The sequence below is a fragment of the Dacryopinax primogenitus genome (genome assembly GCF_000292625.1).
Source record: "Dacryopinax primogenitus strain DJM-731 SS1 chromosome Unknown DACRYscaffold_18, whole genome shotgun sequence".
Classification (NCBI taxonomy): Eukaryota; Fungi; Basidiomycota; class Dacrymycetes; order Dacrymycetales; family Dacrymycetaceae; genus Dacryopinax; species Dacryopinax primogenitus.
Genome location: NW_024467215.1, coordinates 162707 through 181513, shown reverse-complemented (window position 1 = coordinate 181513; position 18807 = coordinate 162707). Strand labels below are relative to the sequence as shown.

Sequence of the window (18807 nt, the reverse complement as noted above, 5' to 3'; positions counted from 1 at the left end):
GGGGGGGGGGGGGGGGGGGGGGGGGGGGGGGGGGGAAAGACTCACATATCCAGAAGTTGACAAAACTAAGTCTAGCAGTGAGCACCGGCAGATGGCACGTGTCCTCCGTTTCGGACGCTAAGAGCCAGCGGACGGCATGCGTCAGAAGGGAGGTTGAGGGGAGTTGGGAGCGCGTTTCTCGCTCATGATTCCGAGCAGCAGGTTGGCGGGGGAAACACACTAGGTCGGAGGAGGTGGTCGTGTATACCGCTGTTGTAGTAAGTGGGAACCCGAAAGGAAGGGGAGGGGAGGGAGGGAGACGTACCCCACCAAAGGGCGGCTACTCCCAGAAAGATAGCGCCTGTGAGGAACAGAACCCGGTAGAACACGCGTTTGTTCCCTGATGCGATTTGTGCGCTTTCCGAAGTCAGTATGCGCCTGAGAGCGGGGTGGGCCTTACCGGTGCCTAGAGCATATCTGACGGGAGAGGAACATCCCCCCGACGTTGACCAGTATCGCTAACACGGCTAGATGCGAATGAGCATCAAGAAGTCGCCCGCACGGAAAAGAACATACCAAGCCCCCCTGACCAGCTGCTCCATTTCCCGCTTACCGCAAGTTGGGAGACTAAAATCAAAGACAAGAACCAAGTAGAGACAAGCACTGGCAGTTGGGGCCCTGCGTAGTTTGAGTACTAGTAGCTGAACATGTGAGTGAGGGAGGAGCGCACAGATTATCCTTGGCAGTGGGGTTGGGGCGACTACGGGAGTGGGGAGCTCCTCGGGCTTTGGTTCGGCGGACATTGGTTGGTGGTAGGTTTTGATGGTATGTGAGAGTTACAGGAGGTATGGCGAGGGGAGGAACGGGAGGACTGGGACTGGGACTGGCCCGATTTCCAATTTCCGATTTTCACGGCAAGTTTGGAAAATGCTGTGTGAAATTCGCTTCGTATCAGTTCTTGAAAGTATCTCCGCCTTCAAGCTGCGTATCTTATCTCCGACTACCTAAAATGGATAAGGCCATAATAGAAATAAGAGCGACCTAGACTGAGATCATCAAATTGCAGACTCCATACACGAATCCCATTCCATTCCTTCCTTTCGTCACTATATATCCTATCCTACTTTCACGCTGCCGCCTCAACAGCAGCAGCCGGGGCAACCGCCACTTGCACTTCCTCCCCCTCCACCGCTTGCGGTACAGGCTCATACCCCGCCTCTCCCGCCCAAGTAGGGGTCATCAGCACCTCCCCCTCCGGATGCCTATACAGCACAAAGAGCAGCGCCCAGCCAAAGACGGGCTTGGTGAGAATGTCCAGCAGGGTGTTGGCTAGGAACTCAGCTTTAGGGCCGAGGAGGTTGAACCAGGAGCCGAGGAGCATGAATAGCGGGTAGGGAACGAAGAACAGGAGTTCGAGCGACAGGAGGATCGTATATGGCCTTAGGAGGGCGGGGGAGCGCTGGGCTACGCTAGTGCGTGCGGGGATGAAGAGCGTGAGGAGGGGGTAGAGGAAGGAGAGCAGAGAGAGGAGGAGCCAGCCCCAGGCTGCGTGGTGGGTGTGTAGGTGGCCTGTATGCGTCAGGTTGGTGAGTGAAACGGAGGGGAAACAGGGCGCACCTCGATGGAACCCGCTGTGGATCACTGCTGTCCCTATCCCACCAAACACTTCCAGAGCGAACCCGGTTATAGCCAAGAGGACGATCCTGTACGCCTGCAAGCCCGCAAACGATCCCAGGGTTACAAGGATCAGCGGGGTCGTAGCTGCATACTGTACGAATCGACCGTAGAACACTTGTCTTGCTATGAGCTTGTCCGGCGTGCCGAGGAACTGGAATGCGAAGCCGAGGTTAGTCGCATAGGAGTAATAGGCAGCAAGTGAGACGATAGAGATGAGGGTGAGGAGGATAGGCAGGAGACGCTTGTGAGTCGGACGGTGAAGGGTAGAATAGAGGAAACAGAGGAGTGCGAGTGTGTAGAGTGCGACTGCTATCCAGCTGACAACCCGTCCGAAAGTGCCGACTGTAAGGAACGTCACTGCCTGTGGGGGCAAGTGGGGGCTAGGGGTAGGGGAAGGGATTGGCTCAGGGAGAGTTGCTGTGCCTGTGATGGTGGCCGTTGCAGAGGCGAGAGATGCAGAGGTGAGGATGTTGACAACTTGATGGAATTCCATTGTCGTCGTTGTCGTCGTCGAGGGGAGAGAGGGAGGCCACGAGCAGTGGTGGGAAGGGGATATATACCGATTCCGGTGGGTACGGGCGATCACCTGATCTTGCTGTTCAACCAATGAGAGGTCAGCCACCCAAGACCATGGATGATCATGGCGAACGTGACCTCATCAATCACAAAAGGAAACTGCGGAACCCTGAACTGCGTTGTTGACGTCATCATCACACATTCCCCTTTTGGACACTGAATAACAATTTGATTTCCCTTAACCATACCCAAATTTATTCAACCCACAACCCATGTCAACCCAGGCGTTTACTCTTCGTCAAGGATCTGTACCTTGATACTCCCCTTGGTGATATCGCTCGCAGTGTCGAAGGCTTCCATGGCGTGCTCCAGCGAGTATCGATGCGTCACCAGCGGCTTGAGGTTCAGCAGTCCACCAGAGACGAGGCGGATCGCTTTCGGGTACTGGATGCATGTTAGCTACTACTCATAAGGGTAGTGTAAGGAAGAAGAGGGCACACCTGGTTGGCGTACCGGTACTGGAACTTGAGGTCGATCTCGTTTGCGCTCAGGTGCATAAAGGGCATGCTCTGCATCTCCTTCCCCACACCGATGACGAATACCATCCCTCCAAACCGAACGCTCTGGACTCACAGAATCAGTCATTATCCCGTCTGAAGCGAGGGACGCACGTAGATAGCAGCATGCACGCTACTTTCTACCCCGGTACATTCCAACGCTAAGGAGGGCTCGATGCCCAGCGTCGCACGCACACGCTTAGCCACATCCTTGCTCGTCTCCTCCCTCTTGATGAGTATAGTCCGCACAGACGGCACAAGCTGTTTCGCGAACTCCAGCCTCGAAGCCGCCAAATCGGTGATAACGATCGGTTCCGCGCCTGACGCCCGAGCGCAGAGAAGTGTCACCAGGCCCTGGGCACGTAAGCATATCATCTAATCATCCGTTAGTAAGGAAGAGACGTACGATAGGTCCCGCGCCGCAGATCAGGAGAGGGTCGCCCAGGCGTAAAGAAGACCGCTCGATGCCTGCCAGGGCGACGGTGAGCGGCTCGAGCAGCGCCCCCTCTTCGAAGGAGACGTTGTCCGGCAGCCTGTGCAGCCATGCAGCGGGGTGGAGGTGATCTACCCATGACTCAGTCTATCACACGGAATAAGAGCAGGGGGACGCACACCGAGTCAGCGTCCCATGATACGGCGGGGTACTGAAGAACACCACATCCGGGCAAGCGTTGTATCTCCCCGTGCGGCAAAAGTCACAGCTGGGCAATGAGCACGGTACGCCAGCCTCGATGGCCACCCTATCCCCGACTTTCCACTTCGTCACCCCTTCCCCGACGGAGAAGACCGTGCCGGCGGACTCGTGTCCCAGCCCGTTCTCGTTACACACGACCATGTCGCCTATCCGGCCATGCTTCCAGAAATGCACGTCTGATCTGCGACACCCAAACCATCCCGTCGACAATTAGCGATCACAACACCTCTTTCTTCTATGGGGAACGCACCCGCAGATCCCCGTAGCGCGGACATGTACCACCACCTGCCCCTTACCCGGTACCGGCACGGGTTTCTGCACCAAATGCAGCTCGTGCCCGGGGTTGGTGAACGCTCCTAGGTTCTGTTTCCCGTCCCTGGGGGGAAACTGCCCGTGGGGAAAGATGTGGAACTGCGAGGAGTTGAGCGTCGTCGCCGGGTCGTAGAACGGGTTGATGGGGGCTGCCATCGTCGGCTCTTCAATAGGTTGGGATGAGCGGTGGGAGACAGCCTGGGTAGAGCTAGCAGGTCAAGAGCATTTCGACGAACACGCCATCAGGGCATGGGGGAGGAGGAGGCAGGGTCCGAGGCCGCCTGACCGTTGAACACGCCGGAGGAGGAGAGCCGAGGCGTGGGGGAATAACATACCGTGGCCCATGTGGGAGAATGAATTGATGGACTGCAGGTTCTATTTACATCTTTCCCCTTGGCATCTGGCCGGATCTTGCGCTTCTGACCTTATTCCTTTGTTACATGAGCGCTTTGGACATCCCCGGCACAGATTCGGAGAAAGAACCTTTCCTGCCTGGGTTGGTAGACCTAGAACCAACACGTACTGTTTCTGACTCACACCGCTGATTAGCATTCCTCTACGGGAACGGAAAGCTACCTGGAAAGCGTCGCGCTGCGCGTGGATCTTGCTCCTAGGCCTCAACGCCTTTTATCTCGCTGTACGACTTCTCCAGCCCCGTTTATTTATTCTCATACACTCTCCAGTCCCGCGTATGGCCCTCCAACACAAGCCGATGTAGTCCCACCACCCGCATCTGCTGGGCCCCTTGCGGTCCTAACATTGACTGCAGCCAGCTCATCGTCCCTCTAGACTATACAAACCTCTCCTCTCCGTCTATCTCCCTCTCCCTAGCCCGCTACCGAGCTACGGCCCCCTCCCTGGGCTCGCTCATCATCGAGCCTGGCGGACCGGGCGGATCGGGGACGCAAATGGTCTGGAACTCCGGGGCGAAGATCTCGAGAGTCGTAGAGGGACGGTATGACATAATCGGGTTCGACCCGCGAGGGATCAACAACAGCGAGCCAAAAATCGAGTGCTGGGCGACAGAAGAAGAACGCGCGGTGTTCCACAGGGCCATCTTAAAGTTGCCTAGTGATGCGAAGAGCAGCCTTGCGGAAGTGGACGCGTGGTACGAGTAGGTGGACTTCGTTCGGATTGATGGGAACTAGGCTGATGTGCGAAGGGTGTGGGCTAAAGGGTGTAGTGAGAGGTCGGGAGAGGCGATCAAGCATGTCTCAACTGCGTTTGTCGCGAGGGATGTTGACCAGCTGAGGGAGGCGCTGGGGCAGGAGAAGCTCATGTACTGGGGTGAGGTTGAGCAACGTATACCGGTATGTTCCCTGATAACGTCGGTCGGGTGGTGCTAGATGCGTGCGAGTACCCGGTCGACGGTCGCTCTGCTATCATGTGGGGCAAGACCTCTCTGGACGACACTGTGCACGCTTTCGAAGGTGCTTCCTCCCTCCACCTTGCTCTAACATGTACTCATGCAGCTCAGCGTTCCTCGACACCTGTGCTTCAGTTGGGCCATCTCGTTGCCCGCTTGTCAAAGTCGAAGGAACGACGGCTGTGGACCTGCGCCTGGAGGTTGAAGGGCTGCTTATGGACCTCTCGCACCGCCCTCTTCCTGTTACGCAAGGCGAGCACAGAGGAATCGTCACCAGGTTCGGCGCGTTGTCCTACCTATATTCTTCCCTCTACAGGCCGAACGCCGAGTGGCCCCGCCTTGCGGAGGTTCTTGATGCGCTCATCACCCAGCGGAACGGGAGCCTGCTGTTGCAAGAGCTTGCGTGGGAGAACGGGCTTCCGCCTCATGACGAAGAGGGAACAGCGGTACTATGTAGCGACGCCGTCCCCGCTAATATGATCAGTCTGGAGGAGTGGGCGTCCCAAACGCGGGAAATGGTAGAGAAGAGCTTTATTTCTGGCGAATTTCGGAGTTTGTACACGCTGCCGTGCAGGACTTGGCTCGGTCGGCCGAAGGAGAGGTATGTGGGGAACTTCAGCCAGAAACTCGCCCACCCCATACTGTTGATCGGGGGGACGCATGATCCTGCAACCCCATTGAGGAACGCGAGAAGGCTGGCGCACGATATGGGAGACAGTGCCAGGTTGATCGTGCACCATGGCTTGTAGGTCATCTCCATGCCCGGGAGCGGATATTGATAACAAGTCAGCGGTCATACGTCAACCCGACACGTCTCGAACTGCACGACGCAAGCCGTCCGCGACCTGTTGCTCAAAGGAATCCTCCCCGAAGCGGCGGAAACGCATTGTTTCCCCTCGAAAGAACTCTTCCCCGTTGGGAATGAGTTCGATGTGGCGGATGTGGAAGAGAGGGAGATATTGCGTGCTATGAGGGATATTGGGATGAGCGTGGCTGCGCGTTGGTAGTGCGCAGCGAGTGTTGTTATAGAAGACCAAGGTTAGAACGCTGCCAAATGACAATGCTCGAGGGTGAAAGAAGATGCTGTCTTATCAGTCGAGGACAGCAGATGAAGTGCTCACCCGAGTAGCTTGAGTTCCAAGGTCTCTGGTCGCAAAAGGAGTGTTGTTTAGCATACTGACATGGGTTTCACAGACGGTGTCTCGCCGTTCTCATCTGACGACGTTTTCTATAAATGCTCAAGCCTTGAATTCACGTATTCGAAGATCAGAGCCTGGGTTGGAGCACTTGTTGATAGAGCTGCTTGCATGAGCATCTTTTCTGAGCAAGGATAAACAAGTCCTATTTTCAGGTGTTGATAGCATTAGAGAAGAGGTAGGTGCTTGATGGGCTTCTGAGAAAACAATCAACCGTTGCTTCCGCATCCCGATTCACGATCCTAGACAATGCACGTGTGAAACCCTTCGCCGTCCTTGAGCTTCCCCTTGTGCTCTTGCTCCTTTCCTCTCTCCCCACCATGTCCCGCCCCAAGGCGCAGCGCATCCACCCATCATCCATATCATCAATGTCTGAGCTGCCGGCTTACCCACCAAGCTACCACGAAAAGGAGGAGGAGCGAAACGACGAGGAAGCGGAGGGTCTGCTTACAGGAGAGTATAGCCCCGAGGCCAAATCAGCGGACCTGCAATCCCTCTCCACTGCTTCCCTCTTTCGTACTGCTGGAATATGCATCAGTGTCATCCTCTTCGGGTTGTTGGCGGGAAAGGCTGTCTCGGGGTTGTTCAGGCTTGGAACGCTCGTCGAAAGTCCGCAGAAGTCGGAGAACGGAGATGTGCTCTTAAACAATGGAACCCATCAATTTAGGAGTACGGTGATCATGGTCTCTCTGGACGGGCTGAGGTACGCTGCCTCATCTCTACAGTTGTTATCATCCATTCATCATATGACATCATAGAGCAGACTACGTCGATCGTGGTATCACGCCGCATCTGCTGGAAATCAGCAGACAAGGACTTCGTGCTAAGTACATGAAGCCTGTATTCCCTGTACGTAGTCACCCCTGTGTTACACTATGCAATGACTAACGCCGGGAATAGACACTTACATTCCCCAATCACTGGTCTCTCATGACCGGCTTATACCCCGAAACCCACGGCATCATCGCGAATGTGCATACATCTGTCTAATGCGCTAGCGAATGCTGACTTTATGGCAGGACTTCTGGGACCCCGTGTCAACGAAGGAGTTTGTTTACACAGACCCAGAGAGATCGTGGGATCCGTATTGGTGGTCTGGCGAGCCGGTCTGGGCCACAGCAGGGAAAGCGGGACTGACGACTGCCAATCTGATGTGGTGCGTTCGGGACTTCACACCATGCACGATTCATGCTGAATGTCTTGTGAGGCCTGGTCCACCCGTGCACCGATCTGGACAGACACCGACGTACTATATCCCGTTCTCTCTCAACTTGACAATCGACGAGAAGCTGGAGCAGATATTCACTTGGCTGGATTACCCGCTGGATGTGAGACCAAGATTGATCACCGCGTATTCACCAGATGTGGATATGATGGGCCATCTGGGTGGACCCGATTCAGAGGAAGTAGCGGCACGTCCGTGAAATATCCGCGCATTTCTACTTGCTTACATTTCCCAGGCGTCGTTGAAGGACGTAGACGTGTTCGCACGCGACCTGCACGCCGGGCTCAAAGCGCGCAATCTAGACCAGATCGTTTCCGTCATCTTCGTCTCGGACCATGGGATGACATCAACTTCCAACATCCGCCTTGTCTACCTCGACGACATCCTCGGACCTGACCTGGTCTCCCGGATCGCGCACGAAGACGGCTGGCCAAACGTGGGTCTACGTTTCCCATCGGAAGTAAACACCTCCCATGTGCTCGAGCTGCTCGAAAGTGCTTCGCTCCGTACCAACAGCGGTTTCGGGGTCTTCACGCCAGACACCATGCCCGAGAAATGGCATTTCCGAGCAGATGTGAACGAGCGCATTGCTCCGATCTTCGTTGCGCCGCACCTGGGGTGGGCGATCACGAACCATCACGAGCACGAGGTGATCATGGCTGGGGACTATACGCCCAAAGGGAACCACGGGTACGATAATGACGAGCCGGACATGCACGCGATCTTCGTTGCCGACGGGCCGTTCGCTACCATGGCGAAGGAGAAGCTAAGGAAGGCCAAGCGGCATGAAGGGGACGATGAGGATCAGATGCACAAACCCACCGTCATAGATGGGTTTGCCAGCCTGGAGGTGTACAACCTCGTTTGTCGGTTGTTGGGTATCAATGGTGTGCCGAATAACGGCACGCAAGGGTTCTGGGAGACTTATCTTCCTTAGAGGTGAGACATGGACTATGCGATACCGATCGGGATTGCGCTTGTAAGTTAATTAGAATACATATTGTACTTCGATGGGAGTATGTGCACTCCTTTCCTCCGGTTCTCTTGTGGTGTGGGCAGTAGTTCGGCATCCTTCTGCCTCTCTTGTCCCCTCGTCATATTCCCTTTAGTAGGAGCATGTCCGCTGGTCTTGCCCGATCTTGTTACATTCCGGAAGCGTCGATCTAGAGCAGAGCCACGGAGGGTATGGAGAGCGATGACCTCTGTGGCTACCCCCCCTTTCGATCCCTGACGCGTCAGACGTCATCATTGACATCAGTTCTCCCTCTTAACTAAGTCTCATCGCCCTCCTTTGCTTACTTTCCTCTAGCCGTTAGAGCGATCGGCCCTGCTCTCCATGCCGTGCACGGAGGAGGATGCCTCCGCTGGGCGGTGATAAAAGCCCCGCATGAACCATCCTCCCTCCCTACCTTGCAGTTGACCTGCATCTACGATTAATCACTTACAACCTACTACTCAACTAATACTCAACTATACGAGAAGCATGTCAAGCTTGCCGACTGCTTCGAAGGACGTGAGCGACCAGCCTGGGAAGAATGCCGTCACGGATCCTGTGATGCGCGAGAGGATGCAGATGGATGTTGACCGCAAGGTGTGTTACCCTCTTCGGATGACGACGTTGATTCTTAACATATCCGTCAGATGCGCTTCTACGGTATCATAGAGGCCTTCCGGAACGGTAAGATGCCCGACAACCAGCAGATTGACGAGACCCTGCGCTACGTCGAGTCCCAGTCTCCGATCGACGAAAGCCAGCTCTCGGGCGAAGGACGCAGGCTGATCGCCGACACTCGTGATATTATCGAGACCGCTCGGTTGATCGTCAAGGAGAAGAATGCGGATGAGCTATTTCAGAACTTTGTGTTTCACACGGCGTATGTCGACCCTGGGAGGAGCAAGATCGAGGGCGACGTACTGCCGGTGGATACGCAAACAGTGAAAGCTGATGGTCAGCAAGGTGAGTCGCTGTCAATGTACTGTTGGGAGAAGTAAATTGACTCGCATATATGTAGCTCTCGTACACCTTCGCACTCTCCTCACCCTATTCCTTACCAACTCTGAATTCCGCAAGCTGCTTAACGACGTCGGCCTCATCGGGCGTGACATGTTTGCCACGGGCGCTGCCAAGATCGCTGAGGCTGCACGTCCCGATGCGGAGCGCATGGCTCAGGTAGATGATGCTGCACCTGCGGATCAGTGGCAGGGCGCAAATGGGAAGGTCCATGGCCCCAACGAGACCCCTGCGCTGCAGGTCAATCTCCCTGGTGGGAGGTCGATCATCCAGCACCCTAAGGAAGACTTTGGCGCTGGCGCGACAGTCCGCGATAAGGACGGGAAGGAGATGAGCGGTGCCGAGGCTGCGAACAAGGTCCAGGCAAAGAAGGACGAACTGGTTGAGCGCGGCACACAAGAGGCGCAAGACGTGCAGCGAGAGGTGAATGGGAACACTACCGCTGACGATACGAGCGCTCAGGCGGGCGTTGCTAAGCGGAGCTTGAAAGACAAGCTTCTGGGCTTGAAGGACAAGATCCCGCAGGAACACAAGGATCGGGTCGATGAGCACAAGGACAATGTGAAGCACTTCTTTGAGGAAAACTTCCCTGAAGAGCGGCGCGATCAGTTCATCTGGCGCATGAAGAAGGTCGTCGTCGAGTGTCAAAAACACGATGATTATCAGGGAGCGATGAACTGGTTCCTCAACTTCCTGGAGACATACCACGCGCACGGCAAGGCCCTCGCAGAGACGGGTGTACGGTCCGCCGGTCACGTCGCGGAAGACCCTGCCCTCAAACAGGCTGTTTTGGAGCTCCGTACCCTCCTCGAGCGCTTTGCGAACAATACCTCGCTCGATGGGATCATCAACGCAACCCAGGACCTGTACAATGATGCGCAGAACGACCCCGCTCTCCGTGCATGGTTCGAGAAGCTCGACGCGTTCGTCCGTCGTACCCTCCTGCAACCCGCATATGTCCTCCAGCCTCAGTACAACGAAGAGGGGCGTGCGCTGCTAGACGAGGGCAAGGGCTTCTTCGATGTGAAGTATCGGGCCCACAAGGACAACCTCTTCGACCAGATCGAGGCCTGGTTCGTTGCCTTTGGCGAAGATAGGCTCAACAAGCGCTTCGGTGAGGACTGGAGTCGCCTCACCAAGGATATCCTATTCGACGACGAGGGCAATCTCGCTTTCAAGCCTCACCTGTGGAACGATATCCGCCATGTCATCCTTCCCCAGATAATCGATCAAGTCGGTTATATCCCCATTCCGCGTGTTGAATACACAGATCCGACAGTTGATCTAGTCATCGAGAACCTCACCCTGCAGGGTGCAAACATCTTGCCAAATATCATCGAGGTAGAAGCCCAGAACTATGTCAAGTTCTCGCCCTACTCCACCATCCCTGATGTGCATCATCACGAGCTCATCTTGACGCTTGGGCAGATGCAGGCAGATATGCGCGATGTCGCATTCTGCTTCAAGAAGAAGAGCGGGTTCCCCCGGGTAAATATCCTCAATACACTACCTTGTCCTCTACTTACTTGAGTTGCAGCTCTCCGATCACGGTCTGGCTGATGTCATGCTCGGCGGTACCGGTCTAACAGCCACTGTGCATATCGCTTCCGCCAGTAAAGACTCGTCCTCGGTCTTCCATGTTCAGAACGTCAACGTGAAGATCGACACGCTCAAGTTTGCCATCCGAGACTCCAAGCACGACACCTTGTACAAGATCCTACGCCCGCTTGCCACAGGCCTCATCAAGAAACAGATCCAGAAGGCGATCCAGGACGCGATCCGTACTGGGTTGGAATACGTTGACGGGCAGCTGGTCACCGTCCGCGACCGGATGAACGAAGCCAAGGCACAGGATGGCGTTTCGCGCACTGATGTGCTGAAAGAGATCTTCCAACGGAAGAAAGAAGAAGCGCAGAGCGTCAAGGAGAGGAAAAGCGAGTTCAAGATTGACACCAGTCGGAACTCGATGCTCCTACCTGATGTAGGGTATGAGAAGGGCTGGATACAAAAGGTTTCTGATAGGAAGGACGCTGCCGCTGCTGGCGAGGGCTGGCACTCTCCTGCATTCTCGATCATCAACCCCAACGCGACGCTCAAATCCCACAAAGTATGATTCTTTGTCTCGTGCGAACAGCGTCTGATTTTCTTGCGATCCCGAACACTCCTCTCTATGGTATGCTTTTCTGTATATAACTTCGGCGGTGTACCTCTACTCCCTCTGTTGTTCCCTATGACGTGTTACGAATTTGACGAGTTGAACCGTAATGGAATGTCGTTGTGCACATTTTGTAGTCGCCGCTTTCCTCAAATCAAAGTGCACACTGAAAACATAGACAAAATGGCTTGGTCTGTTAGTTTCTGTTAGTTAGGAACAAGTACAATGATGTGATGTTGTTATGCGGACCGAGTCTTGCCGAATAGGTGATGAGGGACTCGTCCCGATTTCACCGACGGCGCGGAGATAAGACTTCAACAAAGGTGGGACGTGGCGCCCGTTGTCCCGTGAGCAACAACGACGGGGATTGACACATCACCTAGATCAAGAGCTAATGCAACATATCTGGCGACCTCAACTCAACTGCACGTGATGGCTCTACTCCTGCTCTACACTGTGATTCTTGTGCCTTGCACGGTTCCTCCTATGTCATTCCCTTCTCAGCCGGTCGTCCGTCGTCTCCAACCAGTTATTCCCGTGCTGAAACTGTCTTTGATGCTGCTCCATGTTCTCCTACAGAGCGTCTATCTGTTCCATACAAGCAGACCTGCGGCTTCATTGGGTCTCACATTCTGTGAAGTGCGCGTATCTGCTTGTCTTATGTGACAGTCCGACTACATTGCTCTGGCAATTCAAGTGTTGAAGCCTTTCGGTTGCCTAGTCGATGTTCTGCAACAGTGTACCTGCGGAGAATACCAAGCTTACCATGTCTCTCGGCGTCTCTCTCGCCAATTCAGGTCCTCAAGCTCTTCGGTGTGCGGCCTGCAGTCTCAGTGGGAGACTCTTAGAGGGCGAACTCGAGGTCAAGATCTTCGCGTGGTACTTCATTGCTGCTACGGGACGCTTCCCAGATGGTTTCGTTTGCTGAAACGACCTTGCCTTATGCCGACCCGATTGAGAGAGGGAGGTAGAACAGCCGATTTTGAGGCGAGCCGCTGTTGGGGAGGAGCGACCCTGTCAGTGGGCGGGATTTGCGCTTCCATTTGAAGACTCGTCCAACCCTTGGTAGCCATTCATCGTGAGCCGACGCAGCCACCGGGATTGAATAGGTCTCCAAGCAGCAGTGCAATGTAAATGGGACCTGGTCTGGCTGGGGTGCTGATATGCTCCGGGAACCCCACATTCCCCGGAGCTAAAGCCAATTCTGTGTCACACGCTTGCAAACGGGTGGTATGCGAAGTTCACTTCGAGACAAGCTAATGAAGAGAAGTCTGGGTGGAGAACAATGCAGCTGCCGCCTAAACTGGAATTCCTTTATCATCCTGCATCATCTCCTGCAACTATGCTCTCAACAATAATTCGACTGCGATCAAAACTCGTCCTGTTCCACCACCGCTCTTTCCGCTTCCCCCAGTCCCATACGCGACAAAATCAAACTTCGACAAGGCTTGCAGACGGTGTGCGCAGTGGGCGTGCCCGCTAGGAGTAACCGGACGGAAAGCAGAACCTCGTTAACGGACATGGTCACCGAGTCGTTGTTATGTAAGTGGGCGAGCATGCAGGCTGCACAAGCGTTTGCATTCCTTTTTCGTAGCGCGAACCGGAATAAAAGACTGTTTAGCATCTACCGGATACAACACATCCTATACTCTTCTTTAGTATACGATATTTGACCACCACTTTTGTGTCTGATGGGACGCATCCGGTCGCGGGTCGGCATGTTCTTGTTGCGGCTGCTTTTTCAAGTCCTTCAAAGGTAGGTTTGCCTTCGAACCTGGACTACTTATCACGTAAACTGTAGCCATTTCTGTCTAGACCAATTGTCCAGCCACCGCAAAGGAAATTGAAGCTTACCATGTCATCTATGTTCCCCACCTTACAGAGGTTTTTTTTTTCCCCTTTGATATTTGCGTAGACGGAGTCCCCACTCTCAATTGTTTCCGTGCGGGCAACCAAGCCTTCGCATTCGATGTTCCAGATATGGGATCCGTGCAGCCCACGCAGATTTCATTGCTACGAAAGCGAGGCGGGCAGTTTCCCGTTGAAGGTTGTTCCGAAGGAACCTAGAGCTTGATCGGGTCTCTCCGGAATATTCTTTGTGAGCCAATGACGGCGCAACATAGTGATACTCTAGTTGACAGCAACAATGATGATGACCTCGAGGTCGGTGAAGTGCGCCAAAAAATTCCTTGGCGCTTACCTAAAGCTCAGGGTCTATTCTTATTCCGCCAAAGGTGCAGCGGTGATCGTCACTCGACATCTTCCTGCGCGACGACTTCAAGCTACAATGGCGGCCCCTATCTATCAAACAGCATCAGGCCGACTGTGGCATGCAGGCATGCTGATATTCACTTATGTTCTATACCGATACTGAGTTGTCTTTACAGGCAAGATCCTCATTGTCACCGTCGGCCTCCCCGCCAGGGGGAAAACGCATGTCTCCCGAGCCTTAGAGCGGTATCTGCGCTGGCTTGGGGTCAAAACCCAAGTTTTTTCCCTAGGCGACTATCGGAGGAAGCATATTGGTGGTGCGAAAGCTCTTCCGAAAGACTACTTCCAGACGAACGAATGGAGCGAAGAGACGAAGAAGCTGCGCGCGAGCATCAAAGGCGGATGTGAGGATATGATACGAGCATTCTTTGGCCCAAAACAAAGGGGCCAGGTCGCCATTTACGATGCGAATAACGGGACAAAACAAGCGAGGAAGGAGCTTGCAGATGAATGGACTGCTGAGGGCGTCCATGTTATCTTCTTAGGTGCGCCTCATCAACCTGTTCATCCTCACATCATCAACTCATTTGTGAACAGAGTCTGTCTGTACGAATCAAGATATTGTAGAAGCAAACATACGATCTGTAAAGATCTCGTCCCCAGATGTAGGTGTATGCTCCCATGCTGTTCTGATACGCATCTGAGCATTGGCAGTACAAAGGTTGGGACCCCGAGAAGGCGGTCGCTGACTACTGGACACGAATACGAGAGCATGAGCAGTATTATCAAACAATAGACGAAGAGGAATGGGCCTGGATCCAAATTATCAACGTCAGTATATGCTGAGCTCTCATTCACTACTGACTCTAATGCCCATCAGATCGGAGAGATGATCCGCATGAATCGCGTCCAAGGCTATCTCCAATCTCGAATGGTGTTTTTCCTCATGAACATACATACCAAGAACCGCGCGATTTACTTTGCGCGCAGCGGTGGATCTCTGATCGAGCATTCGTATAAAGCAGATGCGGATCTCTCTCCTACCGGTTGGGCGTACGCTGAACGCCTGATGGACTTCGTCCTTGAGCGACGACGCGAAAGTGTGGAAGAACGGCGACAGCAAGATCAAACAGCGGAGAAGAACAAGCTTGTTGTGTGGACATCGACCAGGCGAAGGTCACATCATTCTGCGTGGCCGTTCCAACAAGCCGGATTTAAGGTGCTCCAGAAGAGTCAGATGTGCGAGATCAACCCAGGCATATGGGACGGCCTGAGCCCGGAAGAAGCGATGGAGCAGTATCCGGAGGAGTACGAGAGGTTCATCAAGGATCCATATGCGTTCAGGGCCCCGAGAGCAGAGAGCTACCACGACTTGTCTGGTGTGTATTGCTACCTGCCAATTGCGAACGCATCACTGAGGTGCATTGTTAGTCCGGCTAGAGCCTGTCCTTGTCGAGCTCGAACAGTCTCAAGACGATCTGCTGATTGTCACACACTCTTCTGTAATCCGCTGCCTCCTTGGCTATCTGATCGGCCTACCTCCACACGAAGTGCCTGCAATTGAAATTAACCGCGGTGATTTGCTGGAAGTCGTTCCCGCCTCGTACGGCGTGCGCAGCCAGACACTTCAATTTTGGTCCCCCATGCAAGGCGAAGCGCAGGACGGACAAAACGCGCTGGAGGACTTCAAGGGGGAGAAGGATCATCATCATCATCCAGTCGCGGAGCCGGGTACAGTGGATATTACTCATGTAGCGGGCGATGAAGGTGAGGACCGCCTCGGAAGGACACTCGGAGACTATGTGTACGCCCCAAATATCGAGGTAACCACGTCCACGCCTCCCCTAGAAGAGTCGCTGGGTGTCGCGTAAGTGTGTGCCTGCCAGCATTCAGCGGCTGGCTGCTGTATGGATAGAATTGAAGTGTTACTAATAATAACGAAAGCCCAAAGTGTTTGATCATCAGTAATTTAGGGTCCATTAGCATTCAGGGCAGGGTTCAGGGGACGGTCCGGCGCCGTTAACGAGAGCCTTTGAATTATTTGTTTTTTGTGGTTTCCCGTCCCTGTGGCTGGTTGTGAAGAGGGAGAATCGGAGCTGTGCCTTTACCACGTGAGCAGATAGAATTGTGGCCGCGCAACCGTGAGATGGTCCCGATCGCCTCGACTTCGTTGTCACATCCATTCATCGATCGAACGCTTTGCCAATTTCTAACCGAAACCGTCTCTATTAGGGGCTCTCCACCTTTTCCTGATGGATTTGCTACGTGGAATCACACGAAATTTCCCGATCAGATGTATTATCTTCAGTAACTGCTCCCATGCTTTTCTGTCGCAGCTCCTCTGTTGATTCGCCTCCGACATGGAACATGCCGCAATACACTAGTGCGTGTTTACTGGCAGGCTGTCACTCTCGAACCGCACAAGGAGTGGGATCCCCAAAGTAAAAATGGTCCCCCGATCCCTCTCGCCGTCTGGCCCTCGGTGATCGCTGCAGGCCGGTCCCCGTTTGGCTCACGGACCGTGTGTATACTAAGCACGTACCTGGCTTCGGCGTCTATACCTTGGACACGGTCTGTACGGTATATAGGTCACCTTATTCAGGACAGGCGTCACATACAGGGTGTCAATCATGCTCGCTGGCCTTGCCTGTATTTCTCTCGCGCTGTTCAACGCCGTTGGAGCCCAGCAGATCTGGGATGTTGTACGCTAATTTCATCTACTCTCTTTCTAATCTTACCAGCATTTTCCTAGTGGGAGACAGCGAATGATCAAAGCGTCCTTTTTGAGAGACAGTTCGGTGATGTGCCCATCAACTTCGTTTCCCCCGGGCCGACTGGAGACGCCGACATCGTTGTCGATGATGGATCAGTTTTCCAAGATATCGATGGATTTGGCGCTGCCTTAAGTGGGTGAACTACTTCGTGGGCATGGATAAGCTTATCATCTTCCTCCAGCCGATTCTTCCGCCCAGATCTTGAACGACCTCAAGAACCAGGATTCGGATGCGTACTGGAACCTCTTGGGCACCCTATTTAACCGTGTGCATGCTTGATTCCTTTTATCTATTTATATCTGACTCCCATACTAGCTGCTGATGGTGCTGCAACCGCCGCGCTCTCTGTGATCCGTGTTCCCCTGGGAGCTTCAGACTTCAGTCCCTTCCTGTACAGCTACTGCGACCAACAGGATCCTTCACTCTCTTCTTTCAGTCTCGATGCAGCTCCCTTCTACCTCTGGAGCACACTGGCGGATATACAAAGCGCGGCCCAGGGACAGCTTAAGATCTTTGTAGCTCCCTGGTCGGCCCCAGCATGGATGACAGAGGACGGGACCATGCTCGGATCGACATTCGATAGTCAATTTACAGATATTTGTGAGCATTTTTGGGAGCTGTAGAATTTGTGGCCCTAACGTGATAACAGTTGCTCAGTACTTGTTCTTGTCGGTCCAAGGATTTGCAAATAAGGGATTTAATGTGTATGCAATCGCCATACAGGTACGTTCCTCGACACGAAACGCGGCATAAACTCTATCTCATTCTGCACACCAGAACGAGCCCGAGAACAGCAACCCCACGGTGCCTACCATGCTGCTTGACCCTGACACTGAATCCGCAATTGCCTCCCAACTACGTTCCTTACTCGACAACGGCGGGTTTGGGAGCACAAAGATTGTTTCGTATGAGCATAACTGGGACCAAGCGGCATTCTATCCAGTGACGGCCGTGAACGATGCACCCCAAGCCTTCGCCGGAGCCTCATTCCACTGCTATGAAGGCAGCGTTACTGATCAAATGTCGTTCTTCGATGCAGAACCTGGGAAGGAGCTTTACTTCACCGAGTGCACAGGCACGATCGGTAGCGACTGGTGGGAAGACATCAAGTGGGACACGGAGAACTTGTAAGGGAGTTTCCTCCTAGGTCTCTTATACACGTTAATTGTTGTTCAGGGCCATAGGGGCGTTGACGTACTATGCACGCTCGGTAATATTATGGAACATTGCGCTGGACGGAAACGGTAACCCGAAGGTGAAAACACTTGCTTTGACACACGATCGGCCTGTTGACAACACATAATAGCTGCCCGGGGGAGATTCCTGCCAAGACGGCTGTCGTGCTGTTGTCACCGTCAACTCCGATGGCTCCTACCAGTTTAACCAGGAGTGTGCGTCCCCCTCTCTCCAATGATGATGCCAAAATTCATGAACAAAATCAGACTATGTACTTGCCCATGGCTCCCGAGCAATCGTACCCAAGGATTCGGGCGGGGTAAGAGCCTCTTCAGAGTCGCATGCAGGAACTAATGCCTCTTTGTAAAGCCCTTCGGCCAGCGGATCGGCGTGTCTGTAGGTGGGCCGCTAGCGACCAAACTTCAAGTTGGAGCTTACAAAACCGGCCGTGCTGCCTCGGCTGGAACTGATTGGAATCGCTATTCATTGGTTGTCATGAACTGGTGGGTGTAATTCAGTGCGTTTCTGCACGACGCTGACGGGCTTCGTAGGCAAGATGGTGAAAACGGTGGGTCTGCCAGTTCTGTGCAGACGACTATCGAGTTCCGAGGCCAGCAAGGTGAATTTCATACTTACGTCGCTAACTCTGATTACTTACTTGTGGCTCAGCGACATACAACTTCCCGGTTGGCCTCACCACGCTCTGGTGGTTCGCAGAGAACTAGTAGACAAGATTTTTCTTCTTACTTCGCTCCCTATACACGAATATTAATGACATCCGGTATAATGCAACTTGAGGGCGGAATTCTCTGTCTTAACACGAAAAGAATTTGTGCCGTTGCGAAGGTCATTGTTAGAAGTGACATCTTAAGTTAGACGTTTTGAGTCGGGCTGAGGTAACAAGGTCCATGATACACGGCATAGTTTCATGGCGATTTCCATCAGCAGTTCTTGTGAG

General features: G+C 53.8%; 8 protein-coding genes across 8 annotated transcripts in view; 5 read left to right on the top strand and 3 right to left on the bottom strand.

Moving 5' to 3' along the window:
- DACRYDRAFT_24232 (uncharacterized protein) overlaps nt 1–808 on the bottom strand; it is a 1027-nt gene extending 219 nt beyond the window's left edge. The window contains exons 1-5 of the mRNA XM_040773603.1: nt 710–808; nt 556–657; nt 440–506; nt 305–396; nt 46–249 (exon numbers count right to left, since the gene is read on the bottom strand). Coding sequence (XP_040625521.1) covers nt 46–249; nt 305–396; nt 440–506; nt 556–657; nt 710–782 — 538 coding nt within the window. The 5' untranslated portion in view covers nt 783–808. The remainder of the gene's footprint in view (nt 1–45; nt 250–304; nt 397–439; nt 507–555; nt 658–709) is intronic.
- A 105-nt stretch (nt 809–913) lies between these two features.
- On the bottom strand, nt 914–2153 carry DACRYDRAFT_24231 (family A G protein-coupled receptor-like protein). The gene is made up of 2 exons (XM_040773602.1): nt 1597–2153; nt 914–1548 (listed from the first exon to the last, which is right to left on the bottom strand). Exons 1-2 carry the CDS (start codon nt 2147–2149, stop codon nt 1106–1108), a joined length of 996 nt encoding a protein of 331 aa, XP_040625520.1. The 5' UTR covers nt 2150–2153; the 3' UTR covers nt 914–1105.
- A 238-nt stretch (nt 2154–2391) lies between these two features.
- On the bottom strand, nt 2392–4249 carry DACRYDRAFT_24229 (GroES-like protein). The gene is made up of 6 exons (XM_040773601.1): nt 3674–4249; nt 3342–3604; nt 3136–3293; nt 2844–3083; nt 2673–2795; nt 2392–2616 (listed from the first exon to the last, which is right to left on the bottom strand). The coding sequence occupies exons 1-6, from the start codon at nt 3889–3891 to the stop codon at nt 2461–2463; spliced, it is 1158 nt and encodes a 385-aa protein (XP_040625519.1). The 5' UTR covers nt 3892–4249; the 3' UTR covers nt 2392–2460.
- Nucleotides 4176–6303, top strand: DACRYDRAFT_118445 (uncharacterized protein; the record flags this gene model as incomplete). The annotated part of the gene is made up of 8 exons (XM_040770582.1): nt 4176–4231; nt 4285–4372; nt 4419–4849; nt 4898–5022; nt 5082–5165; nt 5213–5846; nt 5892–6243; nt 6296–6303. The coding sequence occupies 7 exons, from the start codon at nt 4176–4178 to the stop codon at nt 6106–6108; spliced, it is 1635 nt and encodes a 544-aa protein (XP_040625518.1). The 3' UTR covers nt 6109–6243; nt 6296–6303.
- Nucleotides 6304–6656: 353 nt separating this feature from the next.
- Nucleotides 6657–8526, top strand: DACRYDRAFT_70447 (Phosphodiest-domain-containing protein). The gene is made up of 6 exons (XM_040775921.1): nt 6657–7000; nt 7056–7146; nt 7198–7269; nt 7317–7453; nt 7505–7709; nt 7758–8526. Exons 1-6 carry the CDS (start codon nt 6666–6668, stop codon nt 8457–8459), a joined length of 1542 nt encoding a protein of 513 aa, XP_040625517.1. The 5' UTR covers nt 6657–6665; the 3' UTR covers nt 8460–8526.
- A 362-nt stretch (nt 8527–8888) lies between these two features.
- On the top strand, nt 8889–11747 carry DACRYDRAFT_96400 (uncharacterized protein). Its single transcript, XM_040777367.1, has 4 exons — nt 8889–9113; nt 9164–9479; nt 9535–11021; nt 11071–11747. Exons 1-4 carry the CDS (start codon nt 9006–9008, stop codon nt 11644–11646), a joined length of 2487 nt encoding a protein of 828 aa, XP_040625516.1. The 5' UTR covers nt 8889–9005; the 3' UTR covers nt 11647–11747.
- Nucleotides 11748–13975: 2228 nt separating this feature from the next.
- On the top strand, nt 13976–15770 carry DACRYDRAFT_57167 (bifunctional 6-phosphofructo-2-kinase/fructose-2-6-bisphosphate 2-phosphatase; the record flags this gene model as incomplete). The annotated part of the gene is made up of 6 exons (XM_040775419.1): nt 13976–14044; nt 14081–14444; nt 14497–14564; nt 14614–14730; nt 14780–15278; nt 15331–15770. The coding sequence occupies 6 exons, from the start codon at nt 13976–13978 to the stop codon at nt 15768–15770; spliced, it is 1557 nt and encodes a 518-aa protein (XP_040625515.1).
- A 759-nt stretch (nt 15771–16529) lies between these two features.
- On the top strand, nt 16530–18574 carry DACRYDRAFT_57213 (glycoside hydrolase family 30 protein; the record flags this gene model as incomplete). Its single annotated transcript, XM_040775423.1, has 12 exons — nt 16530–16601; nt 16652–16805; nt 16855–16938; nt 16989–17273; nt 17323–17396; nt 17451–17800; nt 17850–17928; nt 17980–18064; nt 18116–18168; nt 18219–18352; nt 18431–18468; nt 18519–18574. 12 exons carry the CDS (start codon nt 16530–16532, stop codon nt 18572–18574), a joined length of 1464 nt encoding a protein of 487 aa, XP_040625514.1.
- Nucleotides 18575–18807: the final 233 nt, after the last annotated feature.

What these genes read in the sequence shown, in the direction of transcription:
- DACRYDRAFT_24231 (XM_040773602.1), bottom strand. Translation starts at nt 2,149, where the DNA reads ATGGAATTCCATCAAGTTGTCAACATCCTCACCTCTGCATCTCTCGCC. An exon ending in CCACAGCGGGTTCCATCGAG is followed by an intron (nt 1,549 to 1,596) that starts GTGCGCCCTGTT and finishes TGACGCATACAG; the next exon opens with GCCACCTACACACCCACCAC.
- DACRYDRAFT_24229 (XM_040773601.1), bottom strand. Translation starts at nt 3,891, where the DNA reads ATGGCAGCCCCCATCAACCCGTTCTACGACCCGGCGACGACGCTCAAC. An exon ending in TCTGCGGCGCGGGACCTATC is followed by an intron (nt 3,084 to 3,135) that starts GTACGTCTCTTC and finishes TTACGTGCCCAG; the next exon opens with GGCCTGGTGACACTTCTCTG. An exon ending in GCGTGCATGCTGCTATCTAC is followed by an intron (nt 2,796 to 2,843) that starts GTGCGTCCCTCG and finishes CTGTGAGTCCAG; the next exon opens with AGCGTTCGGTTTGGAGGGAT.
- DACRYDRAFT_70447 (XM_040775921.1), top strand. Translation starts at nt 6,666, where the DNA reads ATGTCTGAGCTGCCGGCTTACCCACCAAGCTACCACGAAAAGGAGGAG. An exon ending in GTCTCTCTGGACGGGCTGAG is followed by an intron (nt 7,001 to 7,055) that starts GTACGCTGCCTC and finishes ATGACATCATAG; the next exon opens with AGCAGACTACGTCGATCGTG. An exon ending in CCGATTCAGAGGAAGTAGCG is followed by an intron (nt 7,710 to 7,757) that starts GCACGTCCGTGA and finishes TACATTTCCCAG; the next exon opens with GCGTCGTTGAAGGACGTAGA.
- DACRYDRAFT_96400 (XM_040777367.1), top strand. Translation starts at nt 9,006, where the DNA reads ATGTCAAGCTTGCCGACTGCTTCGAAGGACGTGAGCGACCAGCCTGGG. An exon ending in GAAAGCTGATGGTCAGCAAG is followed by an intron (nt 9,480 to 9,534) that starts GTGAGTCGCTGT and finishes GCATATATGTAG; the next exon opens with CTCTCGTACACCTTCGCACT. An exon ending in AGAAGAGCGGGTTCCCCCGG is followed by an intron (nt 11,022 to 11,070) that starts GTAAATATCCTC and finishes CTTGAGTTGCAG; the next exon opens with CTCTCCGATCACGGTCTGGC.